The sequence below is a fragment of the Eptesicus fuscus genome, chromosome 20, assembly GCF_027574615.1.
Source record: "Eptesicus fuscus isolate TK198812 chromosome 20, DD_ASM_mEF_20220401, whole genome shotgun sequence".
Classification (NCBI taxonomy): Eukaryota; Metazoa; Chordata; class Mammalia; order Chiroptera; family Vespertilionidae; genus Eptesicus; species Eptesicus fuscus.
The window spans coordinates 27,031,179-27,050,897 of NC_072492.1; the positions used below are offsets into that span (position 1 = coordinate 27,031,179).

Sequence of the window (19,719 nt, forward strand, 5' to 3'; positions counted from 1 at the left end):
GATCCCCCCAGGATCGGGCCTAAACAGGCAGTCAGACATCCCTCAAGGGGTCCCAGATTGGAGAGGGTGCAGGCTGGGCTGAGGGACACACCTCCCCCGCCCCGTGCACGAATTTCGTGCACCGGGCCTCTAGTATATTATATATAAGTATATATATATATATTTGTAAGTATATATAGTATACTAGTGGCCTGGTGCACAGATTCATGCACATTGAAAGGAAATTAATTAGAAGAAATATTTTAATATCGCTATTCACCCTTTCTCTATAATAGGAGTGTCAGAAATGAAAGAAAATTAGTAAAATGTATATGAAAATAATATATAAATTGATTAATAAATAAACAATAATATGATATAACAACAAAGACATGATATAAAAACAACAACAACCACCAAATTCATGATCGGCAATGACAGATCGAAACACATGCGTGCGAATGGCGCCAGCGAGAGCTTTATATGTATTGCGCATGCACAAGTCAACATTTATTTTTAAATTGCCAGTGCATGTCATATGTACCAGCTGGTAGGTCAGTCAGACAGTCAGACAGACAGTCGGTCACTTAGCCTTTTATATATATAGATATTTATGTGTATATACACAGAAACACATATGTTACCATAGTAGTCTCAAGATGATTGCTTTCACATGATGTTAATTTTAAATAATTTTGCATTAGTAGTTGGCATCCTTATCTTCAATTTCCTAGAGTAGTGGTCGGCAAACTCATTAGTCAACAGAGCCAAATATCAACAGTACAACGATTGAAATTTCTTTTGAGAGCCAAATCTTTTAAACTTAAACTTCTTCTAACGCCACTTCTTCAAAATAGACTCGCCCAGGCCGTGGTATTTTGTGGAAGAGCCACACTCAAGGGGCCAAAGAGCCGCATGTGGTTCACGAGCCGCAGTTTGCCAACCAAGGTCCTAGAGTATCTGTTGAGTTCCTTTGGTTCTGATGAAAACTTTCAATTTTTTTTCCTATTTTACATTTATGTAGGGAAAGCTAGGTTTAGGAATTTAAAAATCTGTATGTAGAAATATATAAATTAGGGTATGGATTTAAGAAAAGAAACTCAACTGAAAAACTAGAGGGGAAAATATACATGTGTATAAGCAAGTTTTATTGAAGGAAAACCATTTAAAGTCTAAAGCAAATAATTCACCAACTACGGTTATGAAAAATATGCCCTTTTTTACACAACAACATAGCAACCTCACAGAAGCATTTTCAAATACAGCTGCCAGTCAGGGAATTGGATAGTCTGATTAGCAAAAGTCCTTGAATACAGGAGTCACAAAATAAAAGTTTGTGATTTATTTAGCTTTCCAAGGATAAGCAGGAACTCCTTTTAAAAATTTAATCTATACTAGTGAAACCCTTTCTAAAACGTATAGTTGTACTTTCTTGACTAAATACATTATACTGAAGATAATTAACCTTTATTTGGTATGTTTGGTCTCTTATAACACTTACAAGGATATCATTATGGTCATCTTTAGTATGAAATAATTTACATTCTGAAGTATAGGAGATAGTGCTGAACTTATGTTGTCCCTAGAAAGTCCCTAGGAAACTCTTGTATTATTTGTTTTTTTAGATCCTTTATATCTGCTTCTTTTTTAAAATTTATCTCTGACTCATAAGCACAGTACAGAAAGAAAAAAAAAATCCTAGTTAACTTGGTATTTATTCTACTTGATAAAATTTCTTATAAAACTCTGGTTCTAGCCCTAACCAGTTTGGCTCAGTGGATAGAGTGTAGGCCTGTGGGACCAAAGGGTCCTGGGTTCGATTTCGGTCAAGGGCACCATACCTCGGTTGCAGGCTCCTCCCCGGCCCAGGTATGCAGGAGGCAAGCAATCCATGTGTTTCTCTCACATCAGTATTTTTCTGTCTTTCCCTCTCTCTTCCACTCTCTCTAAAAATCAATGGAAAAATACCCTCGGGTGAGGATTTAAAAATTTTTAATGAATAAAAAATAAAACTCTGGTTCTAAGGTAAAGAATAGAATTGGAAATAAAAATTCAAATGATCAGATATGAAATTAACTTTGCTACCAAGGTTGCCAAATTTGAACAAGGTATCCAAAGACTGAACTATTTGCCTTAAACACATTTTCAGACATTCCAACCATAAAAATGGAGGCTGGCAGTCCTTCATTTTTAACACCCCACTGCTTAGGATCTCAAGACTTTGTCCAACAGCCTCAATAAATGCATAAAGATATCAAGAGGTAAAGGTCAAAAAAGGAACCATGAACATGAAACAAGGCCGCTGGAAGTGACCCAAAACATCACATGCTGGGTTTTCCTTTTTAATGATAATAACAGTGATACTGAGTGATGATCCATACCTTCCCTTCAAGTGCTTTGCAGACTTTCTTTCACTGATCTTTATTAGGTCTTGGGAAGAAAACAGTTTCCCCCAAGAAGTACCATCAGGCAGGGAGTTCGCTTCCCAAAACCAATAGAAGGGAAATATTTGCCTCTCTCCATCTTCCCCCATACCCACTTGTCTTCTGCCTCCCACTATGCTATCACACTCTGACTGAAATGGATTATAATACCCTGCAAGCGTTGAAAGGATAATAATGGTAAATGAGTTGGTTTCTAAAAAAGCTATGGCTCCCTGTGTTTAATCATAACAGGGAAGAGGCAAGTAGATGAGAAAACCCATAATTACCTTTATCCCATTATTTACCTATTTGGGAAGGGGGGAGGGACTTCAAATTGGTAAAGTTACAGTATGAAAAACAGATTTTCCATACTGCAGAACATTATTAGTCTCTGAAATGACTCGAGGGGTGATCTTTACCTCAAAATGATTTCTGGGCCACAAATATTTGGTAGGTGTTATGACTGAAACTGCTTAGTCTCATCTTGATCTAATACTTCTTAGCTGGGGAACTGGGAGGCTCAGGGACTTGTGGGATAATTTCCAGGTAGGTTATAGAACCTTATCGGCCGAGCTTCAAAGAACTACATGTTGGGGCCGGCATAGCATGAGTATAATGAACTGGGTAAATTAGTTCCCTTCTCAATCCTGAACTCCCTTCCTTCGAGCCCTTAGAAAACGGCTGCAAAGGTGGGCAGGAAGCTGAAACGTCAGCATTCTGAGCAATTCTTTCAGGGTCGCAGCAATTAAAAGAAGACTGCAAAATTTCAAACTGGAAGACTGTAGTATGGTTCTAGGATCCCTCTGACTCTGAGAAGTAAAATCTGAGAAAACAGCTGCTTTGTGTTGTGTCAGTGATCATGGAAGGACGCAAATGGGCTTACCAATGTGGAACAACCACTTGTTCAAAGATCCAGGGAGGGCAAGTGACTCACCCTGGCACAAGCAAGGCGGTAACAGAACTTAAGTCCCACCCTAGAACCTATACACCATTAGTCATTCTCTAAGACACTAAGGCTACTTGTTACCACATTATGGTAACATTTAGTCAGTCCTCTGGCCCACAAAATTTGGAATTAAAGCTTTGTCTTTTTAGCTATATAAAAAAAATACAAGTGGTCTTGCCTCGTTATTTTAAGATAATGCCAAATTGAATTCAAATAAGTTAACTGGGCCCAAATCAATAACTCCTAAACTTAGTATTTCTTACAGTATTTAGGTGGATAAGAAAGAGTTCAAGTCTAGTTATCATTGATAACAATAAAACCTTACCTTTGCAATTTTCAAAGGCACTTCTCATACGTTATTTCATTTCACATAGGCAGACTATTATTATTATCCCCATTTTATTCATGAGGACACAGGCTCAAAGAGGTTAGGCAATTTTCCTTAAGGTCATAAAGCTAAGGATCAGAGCTGACATTAAAACATGACTACTCGAGAGCTCTTTTCACCGTAAGATGTTGCAACTCACTTTAGAATGCCCTTTATGCCTTATTATCATATTATATCATTATATGTGGATACTGTGCAAAGAGCACTATTTGATGGGCACATTATCTTCAATTATCTGATTGGTGATAGAAATTATGTTCTTAGGCCAGAAGGCCTCCAGTTATACATAAAGTTAGAAGATAATGAAGCAACTCTATCCTAAGGGAACCCAAGAAATGCTCTGATAATTCAAAAGGAAAAACATCCTCATTAAGGAAGTTAGATTGCTTCTGAAACAATTGCCCAATCAGAGAACATTCAACTGGTGGCCAATAAGGGTAACTTACATTCCTGGGAAAAGGAAGAAAGGAGCAGGGACAAAGGTAGGTAGGTTCTCACTCCTGGAAATGCTGCTTGGTGTTCTAACGTTGGAGATACGTCTATGGTCTCTTCTGGACAGATCGTACTCTCCTCCGTGTTTACTAGAGACATAAGTGCACAAGGCAATTTCCAAATACTAAATTGCCAGATGATTCATTTTCATTAATATAGCCGCACAAAAAAAACCTTGAAACCCAAGTGAACCAGAAATGTACATCCTCTCCATTTGATTAAACAGTAAAATAATCACTGGATGCAATGCAAAAATTACCTTACAAGTCAATGAGAGAGCTAGTACTAGTCGTTCTGCAATTGGGATATCCAAGTTTTGGGGTATGTGCACCCCCTGCTTAGGTGCCAAACACTAGATAGTTTCTGGGTAGAGTTTGGCTACAGGAGAAAATCAGGTCTCCTGGCAGCACTTACAAGGCAGGTGCAGTCATATAGAACCTGACTTTTGATTCCACTGTCTGTGTCAGGACAGGTGGTTTGGTAGAAGTGTGGAATCCTGCCAGACAGGCTCCAGCTCAAACTTCTCTTTAGAAACAAAACAATAAAAATGGAAACAAAAGGCCAAATCCTGTTCCATACCTTGAAGACTGATATTGTTGAAACACTAGGGCATTTTATATAATAACACTAATTTGGTTCAAGCATACACCAACTCAGGAGAAATAAGATTACAAAAATGAAAGGTCAATTGCAGGTTGGGCTCTTCCCTTATAGTTCAATTTCCTCCCTAGACCCCTATATAAGCTGAAGGGACACTTACTTTTCAGTGAAATTTACACATAAATTCTTAGTGTAAAAAAAACTCCCCAAACTGTAATCTAAGGCCTACACAGGCAAGTTAGCATTGCTGAGTGGAACAAAAACCTTCGGCAAATCCTGCCTACCCAACGCATGCTCGCTTACCCTCCTAGAACAAAATGGTGCATTGAAAATTTCGTGAGACTTGGTCAGTTGATAATTCCATCGAAGAGACTGTCTCTCTCTAAAACAAAACTATAGCATGTTATTTCAGAACAGAGTAACACTAAAAAGGACTGTTTCTGGTGGCAAAGATAGGCAACGGACATTTTTACCAAGTCTGAATGAGAGCAAGCCTTTGTGATTAATGATGGGGGCTCCTAGCCACCACAAGGACAGCGGAGAAGGCTCTGAGGAAGAGTGCTCAAAGAATCTCTGTGGGGGCACTGTAGCTGCCACTCTTGGAAATTGTGAGCATTTTTGGTGTTCTTGGAATTCTTATTTCCAACCACTACTTTGTGGTTGCAATGAAGGGATAGGAAGAGATTGGACGTCTTTACTTTCTTCTGTTCATAATCACAGAGCCAAGATTAAAATGAGAAGAATGTACTTTGCCTGGGGCATAATTCTGCCTGCATCTGTCCTACCCATCACTTTATTTTTCCTAATTCTTGTTTTGGTTGTTGTTAATTTGCTCGAGGAAGGAAAGTTAGATCATCTATAAAGGGGTTCCAGAAAAGCTTGGAAAAATTCGTGGATTCAGAGGCGGATATTTAAGAAGGAGCCATAATCTCTGAGAACAACGCCCTATAAATGTCCCGAAGCGCAAGAACCAAAATATTAAATGAATCATTGTTCTTACCCAGAAAATAATTTCTTAAAGTTACAGTCTTAATTCTCCTTAAATGACAAATCGTCTATTCAGGCCCCAAAGATGAGGCTGTGAAGCCAGTACTTAACATGGTTGTGCCTCTTTATGCCTGACTCAAAGAGTTTAAATCCAAAAGTAAGTTCCTCCTTCATTTACCTGCCAAGACCTGAGTTCAGGCCCTCGGGGTGCAGAGGTTTTCCTTTGTGGGTGAAAATGACATCATCAGAGACAGTAGGGTATGCAGGGAATGTGGCTCCCAACATTGTGATATCATCAACTGCCCTGGGAGCTGAAGTACTGAAGGTTAAAAAAGGTGTTGTTATTGTTGTTGTTTCAAGCTTATTGTTAGAATCTAATGTTTCCCAATATTAGGTTTTAAAAGAGCAGGCAGAGGAAGGATACTTCTTCCAGTAATAACCTCAAGAACTGAATTTACAGAAGTTAGGTCCACATAGAGCTTAGGGGCATATCTTAGGGGTATATTCAACCGAGGAAGAGCAGAGACTTATTTATATTAGGCTCTCTCCCAGCTCTGAGATGAGTATATTCTTCGGGGGACTTGCTAATGTTGCAAGTTTGCATTCAAAATAAATTCTAGGCACTCACATAATCCCCCAGTCTCCTCTGAACTTTCTTTGATGTCCAACAACTAAGGACAAGAATCTTTGATTATAAAACAATTTCTCTGGCTGGAAGAAAATTCTTTGCAGGGCGTAAATAGCAAGAGAAAGAAAAGATTTTTCTGAAGTGCAAACTAGTTGGAAACCCCCTGGGGAAAGAATCTGATTCCCAGTCTTTGAGAGGAGCGGGCCTGCCTGTACAAGCTGCCTCTGCGGCAGGCCTCTAAGAAGACGCTTTTGTGTCTACTGTACGGCCCTCAGCAACAGCAGCAGCCCTTCCGCGCTTTTTTTCTTTCTTTCTTTCTTTTTTTTTTTTTCCCAACAGAAGTTTTCCAACTCCAGGGACAAACAATGCAAAAAGTCACGCTTTAATAACAAGGCGTAGTTCCTAATCAGATGGCCCCATTTCTACTCCTTCCAGACGCCTCCAGATGCTGACACACTAGAGCTCTAACTCCCCACCGCACATATCTTCTAGCTGTTCTGAAATCTTATTTCTAATGTAATTATTCAGCTTATCTCTAAAAATTCAACTTCATAAAGTATTTTAGGATCAGATGCATCCTCCTCCTTCTACTACTATGGCCCTTTCCAAAGATGCAGATTTGCTCAGATGTAGGTTTGTGAGGAAGAGATTGAAGTCAGTGTGGTTTGGCCACTGGGGCAGCCTTGATGGAGGATTCAGAATAGGGGTCCTCAATCCAGTACAAATATTTTAAAATAGAAAACTCCAGAGAAACACTCCTTTCTGAGTGTGTTAACTGAATGCAAAGACAGTATAGGACCAGAGGAATAGGAGTGCAGCTGAGTCTGATGCTTAGTTTTGCTTAGTTGTGTGACTTTAAGTAGTTTGGTCAGATTCTTTTGTACCAATTACCAAACAAACTTTATCTCAGGGAAAAGAAGTAAGTAAGCAAGTTACATTTCCCTTTAGTATACTATTTCTAGAAAAGCATAGCTCTAAATGTTTAGAGTTGTTGGGGTGGTAAACACACAATACAATATGCAGATGATATATTATAGAATTGTACACATGAAACCTATATAATTTTATTAACCAATGTTATCCCAATAAATGCAATAAAATTTTTAAATTAAAATATTTAAATATATAAATGCTTAGAGCTGGAAAGGATCTTAAAGATTATTTAGTTACTTCACCAACTGAACCCCAACAGATGAAAGGTTAAGAGACCTACTTTTACTTTTTAATGGACAAAAATCACCTATGGACTATTCATATAACTAAAGACAACTACATTCCATATAATCTCTAATGATAATTTAAAAAAAATATATATGTACATATATATAATGTACCATCCAGTTTACTAACTTTAGAGCAAGTAATAACCTAATGTCATAACAGATATGTACATTCTTCTTGAGTTGGTCTTTATATCCTTCATATAATATTAAAACCAACAAATTTCAGAGAATGTGAATAATAGATATTAATTACTAAAGTCAATAATTTTTAAAAAACCTTGGTATTAAAAACAGATTTTGCTGAATCAAGATGATATTCACATACTCTTCACATTCTACATAGTAATCCTAGTATTTATTTCTTCCTTATACAGTTTATGAAGAATTAAAAGCGAGTCTGTGAGATTATCAGTTCAAACAGAATTCCAAATATGTTGAATTCTATTTACAGCTCAACTTTCTTTTTTTAATTTTACTATAATTTAGCATGAACTTCTTGTACATTTTAGAAAGTCAGTTTGCAATTTGAAAAGAAAGCCATGGTGTTTAGTTATTTCAACTTCTAAAGAAAACGCTACAGATGAATATTACACATACAGGAATATTTATGCAGGCAATATTATAACCTCTAACTGGTAACAGAGAAAATTAGAAGGTCTGACAGTTTGGGTTTAGTTGTCCTCTAGCTTTAAGTTGCCTGGGTTAAAAATTTATATTTTTTGTTTTTTCTTCAGTTCATTGGGGATGCCTTGAGACAGAATTACCAAAGGCATTTGAATGATTCCTTAGTGTGTCTATGCCTGCATCCCTCATTTGGCTTTCATCACATACTACCTTCTGCTGTTTAAGTTGAATCTCCTCCATTGGGCTGGGCTATGGGGTTGTTCTTTGTGTTCCTACAGGACCTGCCACAATATGTGGTACACAGTAAGAGACCCACGTTAAAAGACATGGAGAGACTCCAATGCAGTCCCCACAGTCAGTAAGATTCCCAGCCTACACTTCATAAAGAGACTCTATTGCTGTGCAGTGATTCTATGGCAGAATAAATCACAGGTGTACCACATAAAGTAACACTAAGCTGCAGGAAGGTACTTTTTGTTTGTTCGCTTGTTTGAAAGTATACCTTCTAATTTGACTAGGGGCCAAAGAGAAAAGAGACCCTATGGCAGTCTATAATATCTTCTTAATGGAATGTTCAGGAGAGAAATATCTGCTGGCATCTGTTTTTTAATCTCCCTGCAATGACCCAAGACAATTTAAAATAAATAAGGTTGACTGCAAATACTGGCCAGTAAGATATGACAGTAGATTGGTAGTTCTTTGACCGGCAAACCACTAATATCTCTGAGTCTACGTCTTCCTCTGTACAATGAAATGATTGAATTAGGTGTTTCTTCTAGCTTGAAATTAGATGATTATATTTTACAAATGGAATAGCCCATCCCTCTACTCCTCAACTCCCTCCCTGCCAAAAACCTGTATTTGACCCTTGGTATGGAAAACTGAATAGGATTTAATTCCAATATAAAGTCCTTCACAAAGTTTTAAGAAAAATACTTGACCTCAAGAATTTTAAAGTCTGATAAACAATATGATTCTAAGTAGAAGATATATAAATAAATAAATAAATAAATAACATGAAACCTGAATCATGCAAAATAATTTTTTTTTTTTTTTGCAGTGGATAACACACAAGACTATAGAAATGGTTTAGGGGGGGGAATAATGGGAATCTGTAATCATTATTTAGGAAATACCAAGATTAGTAGGCATAACATTTAAGGCTTTCAGTTTCATCCACATTTTCACTTAATTTTGGGTAAATTAAGTGAAATTTAAATTTTTCCCACATTTTTTTTAAATTCACATAAGTAGATCTTTGTCAGATACCAATGTTTACATCTTAGGTGATCTTAGTTCAAGCTCATCTTCTTATAGTTCCATCATAATATTATCTGTCTGACTTCAAATAATGTATACAAATACTTTTTAATTAAGTAAACTGACAGTAAATTAGTTTTGAGAATTTGGTTTCATTTCTTGAAATAATTGGGATTATTCTAGGATGGCAGCTTTTATTTTGGTGCCCTCAAATCCCTACATGTATTTCAGAGATTCTCAACTCACTGAGATTTTATGTACAATTGTATGTTAAGTACATATGGCCAATAACTTCCATCACATTCTCAGTACTCCAATAAATCTTTCTTGGAAAATCAAAATTTCCTAAAAAGCAAGGGTTGAACTCTTAAACCAAAAAAGATGCTGTGTAAAAACACTGTATAAAAGAGCACCTCAAACATATGGTTTACAATTTGGAAATAACAATCAGGGAAACACTGTTGGTAAGATAGAGGAGCAAATGAATAGAGCATGCTGTATCAAACCCAAAGCACTCAAAATAATTGACCTCATAGTCTACTTAAAATATGATGAGATAAATACATCCGCTTCATCCTCAAGTTATCCCCCAACTATCAGAGTTAGCACCACCATAATGTTCCTTATTTTCATTCAATAAATATTTATTAAGTACCTACTATGTTTCAGGCACTAAGTATATACTAAGACACTAGTCCCAAGAATACAGCTCTGCACTAAAGAGACAATAATCCCTGCTTTCACAGAGCTCATAATCTATGAGGGGAGACTCTAGAAGTAAAATATCACAGTATGTCACATGGCAATAAAGAAAAATAAAGCAGGGAAAGAGAATATGACTTAAGGGGGAGTAGGAAGAGTCCTTTGGAATAGGATGGTCTAGACAAGCCTCACTAAGAAGGTATATTTGACACTTGGGGGTGACATTGGAAAGACTAAGAAGAAAATAACTGGGTATGATTGGGACTAGCAGTGGAAAGGCCCTGAGGTGGAAGTATGCCAGGTTTAATTGAAGGACAACAAGGAGGTCAGAGTGGCTGGCGTAGAGTGAAGGAGAGAGTAGGGGAAAGGTGGGGGTGCCAGGCCAGATCCTAAAGAGGCCTACAGCTCACTGTAAAGACTTTGGCTTTTACTCTAATTACAATTCTCAAAAGAACAATGAATGCAGGTCAGAGCATTAGCTCATAGGGCATTTTGAGACATAAAGTTGGCAAACAGCTTCACCAATACTTTCTGACTGAATTATCACATTGAGCAACATAGGTCCAAATAGAGGAGATCTTAACCATTGATAATATTTTAGCTTTTTAGGGTTCTCACTCAGGAGAATTGATCCCTGAGAAATCCACATCCTCAGATACCTTACAGATTGGATTACTCATCTACTTCCCACAAAGCAGACTGGATAATCTGCAACTTTGTTCTTGGATAATTTTACTTCCTTTCTCTTCCCCACTATATTTACTTTTCTGTAAACTGAAGTAAATGTCACCTGTTCTTATCTGGCTTGCACATATTAGTGAGTCATTTTAAGCTTCTTGGAAGAAAATATATAAATTCAATGGAACATCATTATCATATTCTTCTCTAACAATACCCTGTTACCGCGTTTGGTTCTTGACAGGACATATATAATAGTACATTGGTCATTTGTAACATCTTTTTCCTCTACTGTACTTAGCAATTTGAAGGGAATAAGAGAGAAGAAACAAAACAAAATAAAAGTTCCCAAAATACACTTTCCAGTGAAAAAAATATAAAGACAAAACCTATTAAAAACCAACAAACCCAACCATATGCCCCAGGAATATCCTTAACACTGTATAAAAAGTAAACTATGGCTAATTTTTATAAAGAAAACGACAACATACACTTTAAAAAAAAAAAAAAAAAAAAAGGCAATGCCTACCCCCAGAGTTAGCTGACTGAACACCAAATAGACTGAGAGGGACAATAATAAGGGACACCGCTCATTCATTACCCACCGCTGACCACAGAAATTTACAAATTTGAACTCACAAAATCTTTGCGGCAATCAACATGAAGTATGAAACTATTATCTATACAAATCTGTTTGATGGTTGCTTACAAAAGAGATATCTTCTCAACTTGAAAAATTCATTATAAATATCCTGCAGCTTCCTTCTCTCCTCTGGGTGCCAAGCCAAGAAGGCTCTGAGCTGGCACTGCAGAAGGCAAGTGCCTAAGATTGTTTGTGCACACAGAGGAATTACGTCTGTTGGTGTACTTCTGACTATGTTCCAAAGTCAATTATAAATTAAGTGGTTTATCTGCACCTCAATTAACATAAATAACTGAGAGTTGACTGTACCTTGAATATGAATACTTCTTTTAAAGGCTGGCCTCAAAGCAAAATCACAAAACCTTTGAGATCTTTGTTTCCAATGAACTCTCACTGGAATAATGACAGTTAAACACATGCTGTTTCAAAGTTTATTAAGTCAGGTTCCTATACTGCATACTTTACTATAGACTGTTATAAAATGAAGAGAAAGACAATGAAAGTTGTTAAATTAAAACAGAGATACCGAGTAAGTAAACATTCTGCTTTACAAATACCTTTGCAAATGAAAGCACAAATGAGAGAATAGAAGAAATACAGAGGTTATTAGAAGTTAGGATATTATGTTTTCTGGATCAATCTCAGAGAATAATGTCCATCATTTTCATTCCTTTCTATTGTAGAAAGGAATTAATCATTTTTACAAAGCCTACCCTGGTGTTCTGTTCATCTATGGCATTCTTAGATGTATAGAGTCTTAGTGCTGGAAAAGCACCGGCTCTAGGGTTCAAGTTTCAACTATGCCAGCTACTAACTATGGCCATGACCTTGGCAGATACTAACAGTTCGGGCCTCGGTTTCCTTATCTGTAAAGTGTGAAAAATAAAGTACTGCATGAAGTTATTATGAAGAATAAACAAGCTAATACTTGTAAAGTTCAGAGCACAAGTTTGTTACACACTGTTATACTGCAATCCCTCAATCTTACAGGCACAGAACCTAAAGCCTCAAAAGGTGAAAACCATTTTGTCCCAAATCACCCAGCTACTCGGAGGGCAGCGTCAGAACTGAAAGTCAGTCCCTTGAGTCACAGTTTAGTCACTTTATCAACTATAGTTTTGCTGTATAGCATTCTCTCTCTGGTTTTGTCCAGAACTTTCTAATAATAAAGTTTTCTCTTCCTCCTCAAATAATTCACTTCAGGACCCAACTACAAATAAAGTAAAAAATGCAAAGTTGGGATAAGTAGGTGCTGACTACTAGGTAAATTAAGGGGCAAGCAGAGACATCGTGCAAGGGAGAGTTTGTCCAGGAGGTGCTCACTGCTGCTGCCCAGATGCTAAACACCACGGCTCCCATTGTAGCGCTGAGGCCTCAGGGCAGTACATTCTAATCTTGATCATCACTTGATCCTGAGTCTAAGAAAATCCAAGACAACCAGCTGAGCAGGAAGAGTGTGACAGCTGAACTGGTGACCTCTCTATGCTACACTAAGATCCTCTAGCACTTTTGCTTCTTTTTTTTAATCGTGTTTTTATTTTCCAATTACAGCTAACATACGTTATTATATTAGTTTCAGGTGTACACCCCAGTGAAAGATTAATTTTGAGTTGTCCCTCTAATTAATAACATTTATGAATAAGGAACAAAAATGAGAAAGAAGATAGAACTGTAATCGTTTTTACAAGTGGTAGCAACCATATTACTAGAAATAATACAAACAAGCCTTGAAAAGAGGTAAACAAACTAAAAAACTGCACAATTAGACAATGTATAAGCTCCAGCATATTTCCCATCTACAGTGGTATAAGCCAGGAGAAGAAGAATATATTCAAATGAAAAATAAAAACTGTAAGAAGTAATAACCACTATTATTTAGTCTTCTTTATCAGTCACTGCCAAGTAATTAGGAAATCTGAAAAGTTTTCTTGAAATTGATTTTTTTGGTCTCTCTTTTTTAATTGAGATATAATTGACATATAACTCTATATTAGTTTTAGGTGTACAACATGATTTGATATAGGTATAACATTGTGAAATAATTCCCACAATAAGTTTAGTTAACATCCATCACTACACAGAGTTACAAATATTTTTTGACATGGATTGCTGGTGGCTAGTTAGAAAAATACTGATTAGAATAGCAGTGGAAGGTTATTCTAAATATAAAAATAAAGTGGAAATAGACAGAAAAGTAGAAAGAAACCAGAAGAAAGGAAGAGACAATTATCGTGGCAAATGCAGGGCCAACATAAGAAGTAGACACTTTAAAGACAACGGCAAATCCGCACAGAGATGTGAAATGATATGGTATTGCAAAGAAGCAGCTCTTGGGCAAAAAAGAAAGAAAAAAAATTAATTTGATCAGGGCTAAGATGAGGAGTTATGAAATGGAAGAAAATAGCAAAGGCAACATTTCCTTTTCTATGTTGACTTTCTTCTAGTATCCCAACAAGACTATTACAATTTAAAACTTTAAACGTATCTTGGATATTACTGTTGGTAAAAAGAAACCCAAGCACAAAGGATCAGGACAAAAATTTACCAAGGCCTGGCCTTCAATGTCTTGTATATGCAGCCTCAGATGAAGTTGAGACAAGCAAAATTATTTCAGAGGAAATTCTATGGTTCAGCTAGGATAATTAATTCATAGGTAGAAGGATACATAGAATTATCCCAAACTCCTCAAAGCCAACAGAGAAGACTCCTTTGGATTTATGACACCAGGATACAGCTATCCACCAAGAAAGCTAACGTGCAGCAAAGCACACCTCCAGGAGACCCAAACGGAACTCCGGTTAAATGGAAGCTTGGTTAACCACAGCTGAGTGATCTTGAGTTGCAGTGTAATCTGATAAGGAACGAACAGCGTGGATTCTAGAGGTGTAAAACCATGTGTCCCCAATTCTGAGAGAATTCATCAAATAGTGGATAAAGAACAACTGACGCTTATCATTCAAAAGGTTGTTTTTGTGTTTTCATAAGCGACTACTCAGAAAATTTAGTAAATATTGTGGATTAAAATTGATTAATAGACAATAAACCAGAAGCGATACTGAAAGGCTCCAGAGATTAACACTAGGCTAGCTTACAAATTTATTAATGGCCTAGAAGAAGCTTACGTGGACAAAAAAGGTAAAGAAAGACCGAAAATTGCCAATGATGCAAACCATCTACCGTAATGCCTGAAAGACCTTGCTAAATAACAGATACAATGAACTTCCCTCTTCACAAAATGAAGAAACTATACTTAAGAGTTTACTAATAGGCTCAACATTAACAGTTGAAAAAATTAGCAAATTTCACCAGGGTGAGAAAAAGAGAAGCTATAATAAATATTGACAAAATAATGAATGGCAAAGAGAATGCCAGCTAGTGCCTCTTATATAATTTTTTCTTTGTGAATACACAGAAACTTTATGTAGAGCTTTATGAAAGAAGACAAAAATAGTTTAAAATAAAAAGGACACTATTTTATGCAGTATACAATTAACCTACTGAACATGCTGCTGCCACAGGACATTAATAAGGCACAAATGTTCGTACGTCTCCCAAACACCTCAGAGATCAAAATATGGTTCTACAATTTAAAAAAGCTTAGGGTAAAAAATTAAAATGGGGCACAGACCTCATGATTCAGAGTATTAACTAGGCAAGTCAGAAAAGAAGTTTTCTTTCCAATTGTTCCAATAGTTGTATTCAAAATTATTTATGTTTCAACTTTAAAATGTGCCTAATTCCATCCTAGAGTTCAAATTAAATGATTATTCTCTTATCCAAAAATTATTATGCCATTTTTCCAGATACATTCTCTTCCCCTGTTTATTTTTCTAAATAGCAGGGCTGTCCATTTCACCCAATTCTTCTTCCACTTCACTTATCCCAGCTAACAGTCATGAAAAACCACTAAATCATATATGTAGAATTCCATGTTTGGAAAAGAGAGTTCTATAATTTGTTAAATTTTCTCACCTTCTCTCTCAAAAGAGACCAGAATTTAAATTCCTATAATACTTTGGTTCTGTTCATATCACAAAATAAAAATCTGAGCTTGGGTACTGAGATAAATCATATTTAACAACATTTTAACCTGTATCCAAGACCTACAGCAAGAGACAAATAAAATTTAACCAATAAACAACATCACTTTGTGGAATAAGACACTGGACAGCCGCATTAAAAAGGTACAGGCCTCTGGGCTCTATCTTCACCTGGGGAATGAGCCATTCCCCTGTGAAATGCTATGGCCCCAGTCAGTTCATAAATTCAACACATAAAGAGCTATTTTGTCTATGAATGAGTTATAGGCAAAATTCACAGCCTGAAAGCCTGCGAAGCTGTGTCCAAAAATCTTTGTGGGTCAATAAAAAACACATTAAATTCTTAAATTTTGAAAATAATAAAATGATGTGGAGACAAGATCGAAGTGACCAGGAGGCAAGTTGACCCCTTGTGTCCATTTTGTAATCCAGTCCTCTCCATTTTGGGCTTAGCAATAGGGTGCCACACGTGGTAGAGAGCCAGCCATAGCATTCAAGCTTGACTGAATTTTAAAAGGGACACGGTGACCAAATACGCTTCAGGGTGCTGCTGACCATTAAAATCACCCTTCTGAGTGCTCACTTCAAATTCAAACAGGGTACTTTAGTACCATCCTCAATGAAATACAAGCCCATTTATTTCAACTATCAAAAAATTGTGTCCAGAATGTAACACTTGCAAAGAAAGGTCTTACTGTGCATCTTAAAAGGCAATGTAATAGCAGAGCTAAAAATAGCCGATGATCTCCTAAAATGTAGGATTTATATGTTTCTTCTTGAGTATAAAATAAGAATTTGCTTTAGAATGCCAATGAGGCAACATCACTGAAAGATGGAACAAATCAAAAGCTAAGCAACAGAAGCCCCTGAATAGTATTTGGTTTGGGAGACAAAAGAAGACAGGCATGTTCCAAACAGATGGGAAGTGAAATAGAAGAAAGGTCTCCTTACCTGCATTAATTTTCCTTCTGCTGGAGTTATTTCAGCAACACCAGCAAACACACCTTCCAAAGTGAGGTTCAGTTTCCCGGTAGGGTCCATTTTCAAGGGGATCACTCTGATAATAGCTTTCTGCTCTGCCGATCGCTCAGACTCCACGGCCGCCGCCAGTGCCAGTCCTGTGCGTCCGAAGCCTGCCTGCAGGGTAGCCATCAGCAGCCAGGGCCAGAGGGCAGCCAGCTGCAGCTGGTGGCCACCACTCATGCTACCAGCTGCCGCAATGCACTTCGGCCATACATACTGCTTCCACCGGCTTATACCAAACGCAGGTTCTCAGATCCAGACAAATGAAGGACGGGAGAATTTATGCTTCGGTTTCAGAAACCCAAGTCATAGTTTTGGCCCTTCCTTTTTCTAAAGTATATTCCCAAGAACAGGTGGCATTCCTGATCTGGCGGGGAAGAGGGTGCTTTCAGCCCACTTCTGCTTCAGGCATGTCATTTTCTCCCATCTTCACTATGATTAGTAAGATATCACCACTTCTCTGTGGAATTTCCAACTTTGCTTGAGATTGATTGTCACATCCTGAATTTTTTTTTTTTATGTCAGATCTCTTGTTGCTGGTCTTCCATATGCATCACGTTGTAGAGCCACTAAACCCAATGTTAATGAACAAAACAAGGCAAAGTAAACAACTAAGGCCATGCATCAAAGGTGAGAGTGAAAATCTCCAGCTTAGAAAATGAAGACATGGCCCTTCTTAAGTGACATACTTGGTCAGTGGTAAAAGGCTACAGATCACAGAGAATTGTTATTTTAAACAGGGAAGGAGAGAGAACATTTCAGGTCACACCTGGAGAGATAGCCAAAGATGCTACAACATGTGTTCATAAAAGTTTATACACTGAACTGTATTTCGACGTGGCCCAAGTCTTAGGCCCGTTAAATTTAGAATATTTTTCATGAACTTAAAATATACTATAACTTTTAAATGTTCTACCAAATTTGCCTGTAAAAATAGGTGGTAATTTGTATTCTTCACATATATAGGATAATCCTGAGCTTCACAACCGTTTCCAACTTTCAAATGAAAAGAATATTTGAAAAGGTTAGCTTTCCAATTATTTTTCCCAGTTAAAAACTGTATTTCTATCTTTATTTTTCCTTCTCTCTTAGGGATTCCAGCTTGTATTCTCCTGCTTGAGAATGCCAAGCACTTTAATTTCCCATGAGATGCTTTTGGAAACTACTTTATTATCCCGATTTTATAATCTGTAATTTTCTAGGTTCATAAGTAAAACAAAGGACTATTCCTAACACGTTTTTAAATTCCTTGAGGGGGTGGGGTATAAAAGATAGGGGGAGTAAGGAGGTGATTAGTCTAAAGGCTCCAAGTAAAATGCCCTGGAAAAGTAAAAAGCCTGAGCAGGGTAGATCGTGCAATTTCTAAGCACACTTCAGAATTAGGGTCTTGGTACAAACAAAATCTTATTCTAAGATTTTAAAATGTGCACCCTTAAGTAAATATAAATGCACTCCAACCACAAAGCCCACTGTGTTCAGGGGTCAAATTTTTTAAATTGTATAAAGTCTTCAGAATAAGTGCTGAAGAGCCAAGCAATTGAACATGAACCTGTTATACAGATTCTTTTGCTGAGGCAGAGGGAGGGGGGAAAAAAAGAATTTCAAAAGAAATCTGCAAACCTGTTGCGCTGTCGGGCCCACTGGAATCCACGGGGGTGAAACAAATTCAATTATGCTTTTATAGATCCTGCTCAAAAAAGATTTCAACAGTTTAACCAAGTACAGCTCATTCTTCCACCGTCTTACTCTGCAACCAAACCAAGCGCCCCACACTGCAGGTAGGTGCCGAGAAATTCCACAGCCTGAAAAAATAATCCATGCAGGTCAAAGGCAGAAACTTACTCCAGGGTTAGAGCTTACTGTCCCCAGGAATTCTAAAACACTTATAGAGGATCCAAAGTCATTTCTGAAATCTCCTTTCTAACAAAAGTTCTTTTTCTCCCCGAACAGCATATAAAATGATCAAATCTTGAGAGAGAAAAGAAGCAAAGCAACAATTCACTACCAGGAACACAGAGAATCCCAGAGGGAGAAGGCAATATCTCTGAATCATGGATGGACTTGGAAAGTTCAGAAGGATTCGAGTGCTTCTCTTCCAGAAAGACAATTCTGGATCAACTCCCTAGAGGAGGAAGCCTGTGGTTTGTAATTGGTGTTCTAGCTCGGCCTCCCTCCCCTGAGACTGCAATCACGCTCTCTACCTGCTGACACAAAGTGAGGGTGGAGCAGCTAGAGGCAACCACCCTCCTCCTGCCCCTCCTCCTCTGGCAGGCTCGGGCCGGGGCTTGGGCGCGCACTCTGAACCAGACACGTTCTTTGGCTTTTTCTCTCAGCTCCTCTGCTCCCTCTATTGAACCGCAGCCAAACTGCATCCAATTCAATCCAATTCCTTTCTCTGGGTAAACCAGCTACCTCGAGTAAATCACAGCCACTCAAACAGATACCTAAGCAGATTCTGCACCTAAGAGAGCATGGTGGTATGAGGAAATAAATAGGGAAAAAAAAGAAAGAACACCAGAACATAAAAAGAATAGATACAACCCTAGCCGGTTTGGTTCAATGGATAGAGTTCGATTATGGTTAAGGGCATATGCCTGGGTTGCCGGCTGGATCCCCAGTAGAGGGCGCGCAGGAGGCAGCTGATCAATGATTCTCATCATTGATGTTTCTATTTCTCCCTCTCCCTTCCTCTCTGAGATCAATAAAAATACATTTAATAATAATAATAATAATAAACAAACAAAGGGTTTTGCAAATATAAGTTCTAAAAGATCTCTGCTCTTTCTGGGTTTTAGTGTCTATAAATGGCACAAAGCCAGAATAAAGCGAACCTGTGCTTTAATGCTTACTGACTTATTGCTCTTATGTCTACTACCCTGGCAAGAACTCTTATTTTATGCATAGTTTTTCTTCAGCTCTTGCTTTATAAATTTTTTAAATATATATTTTATTGATTTTTTACAGAGAGGAAGGGAGAGGGATAGAGAGTCAGAAACATCTATGAGAGAGAAACATCGATCAGCTGCCTCTTGCACACCCCCTGCTGGGGTTGTGCCCGCAATCAAGGTACATGCCCTTGACCG

General features: G+C 37.6%; 1 protein-coding gene across 2 annotated transcripts in view; it reads right to left on the reverse strand.

The window, feature by feature from the left end:
- The window catches only part of RNF43 (ring finger protein 43), a 59,189-nt gene extending 41,435 nt beyond the window's left edge, over window positions 1–17,754 (reverse strand). For both annotated transcript variants that reach the window (XM_054709458.1, XM_054709457.1), the window contains exon 1: window positions 16,565–17,754. In XM_054709458.1, coding sequence (XP_054565433.1) covers window positions 16,565–16,816 — 252 coding nt within the window. In that variant the 5' untranslated portion in view covers window positions 16,817–17,754. The remainder of the gene's footprint in view (window positions 1–16,564) is intronic.
- Between the last annotated feature and the right edge of the window lie 1,965 nt (window positions 17,755–19,719).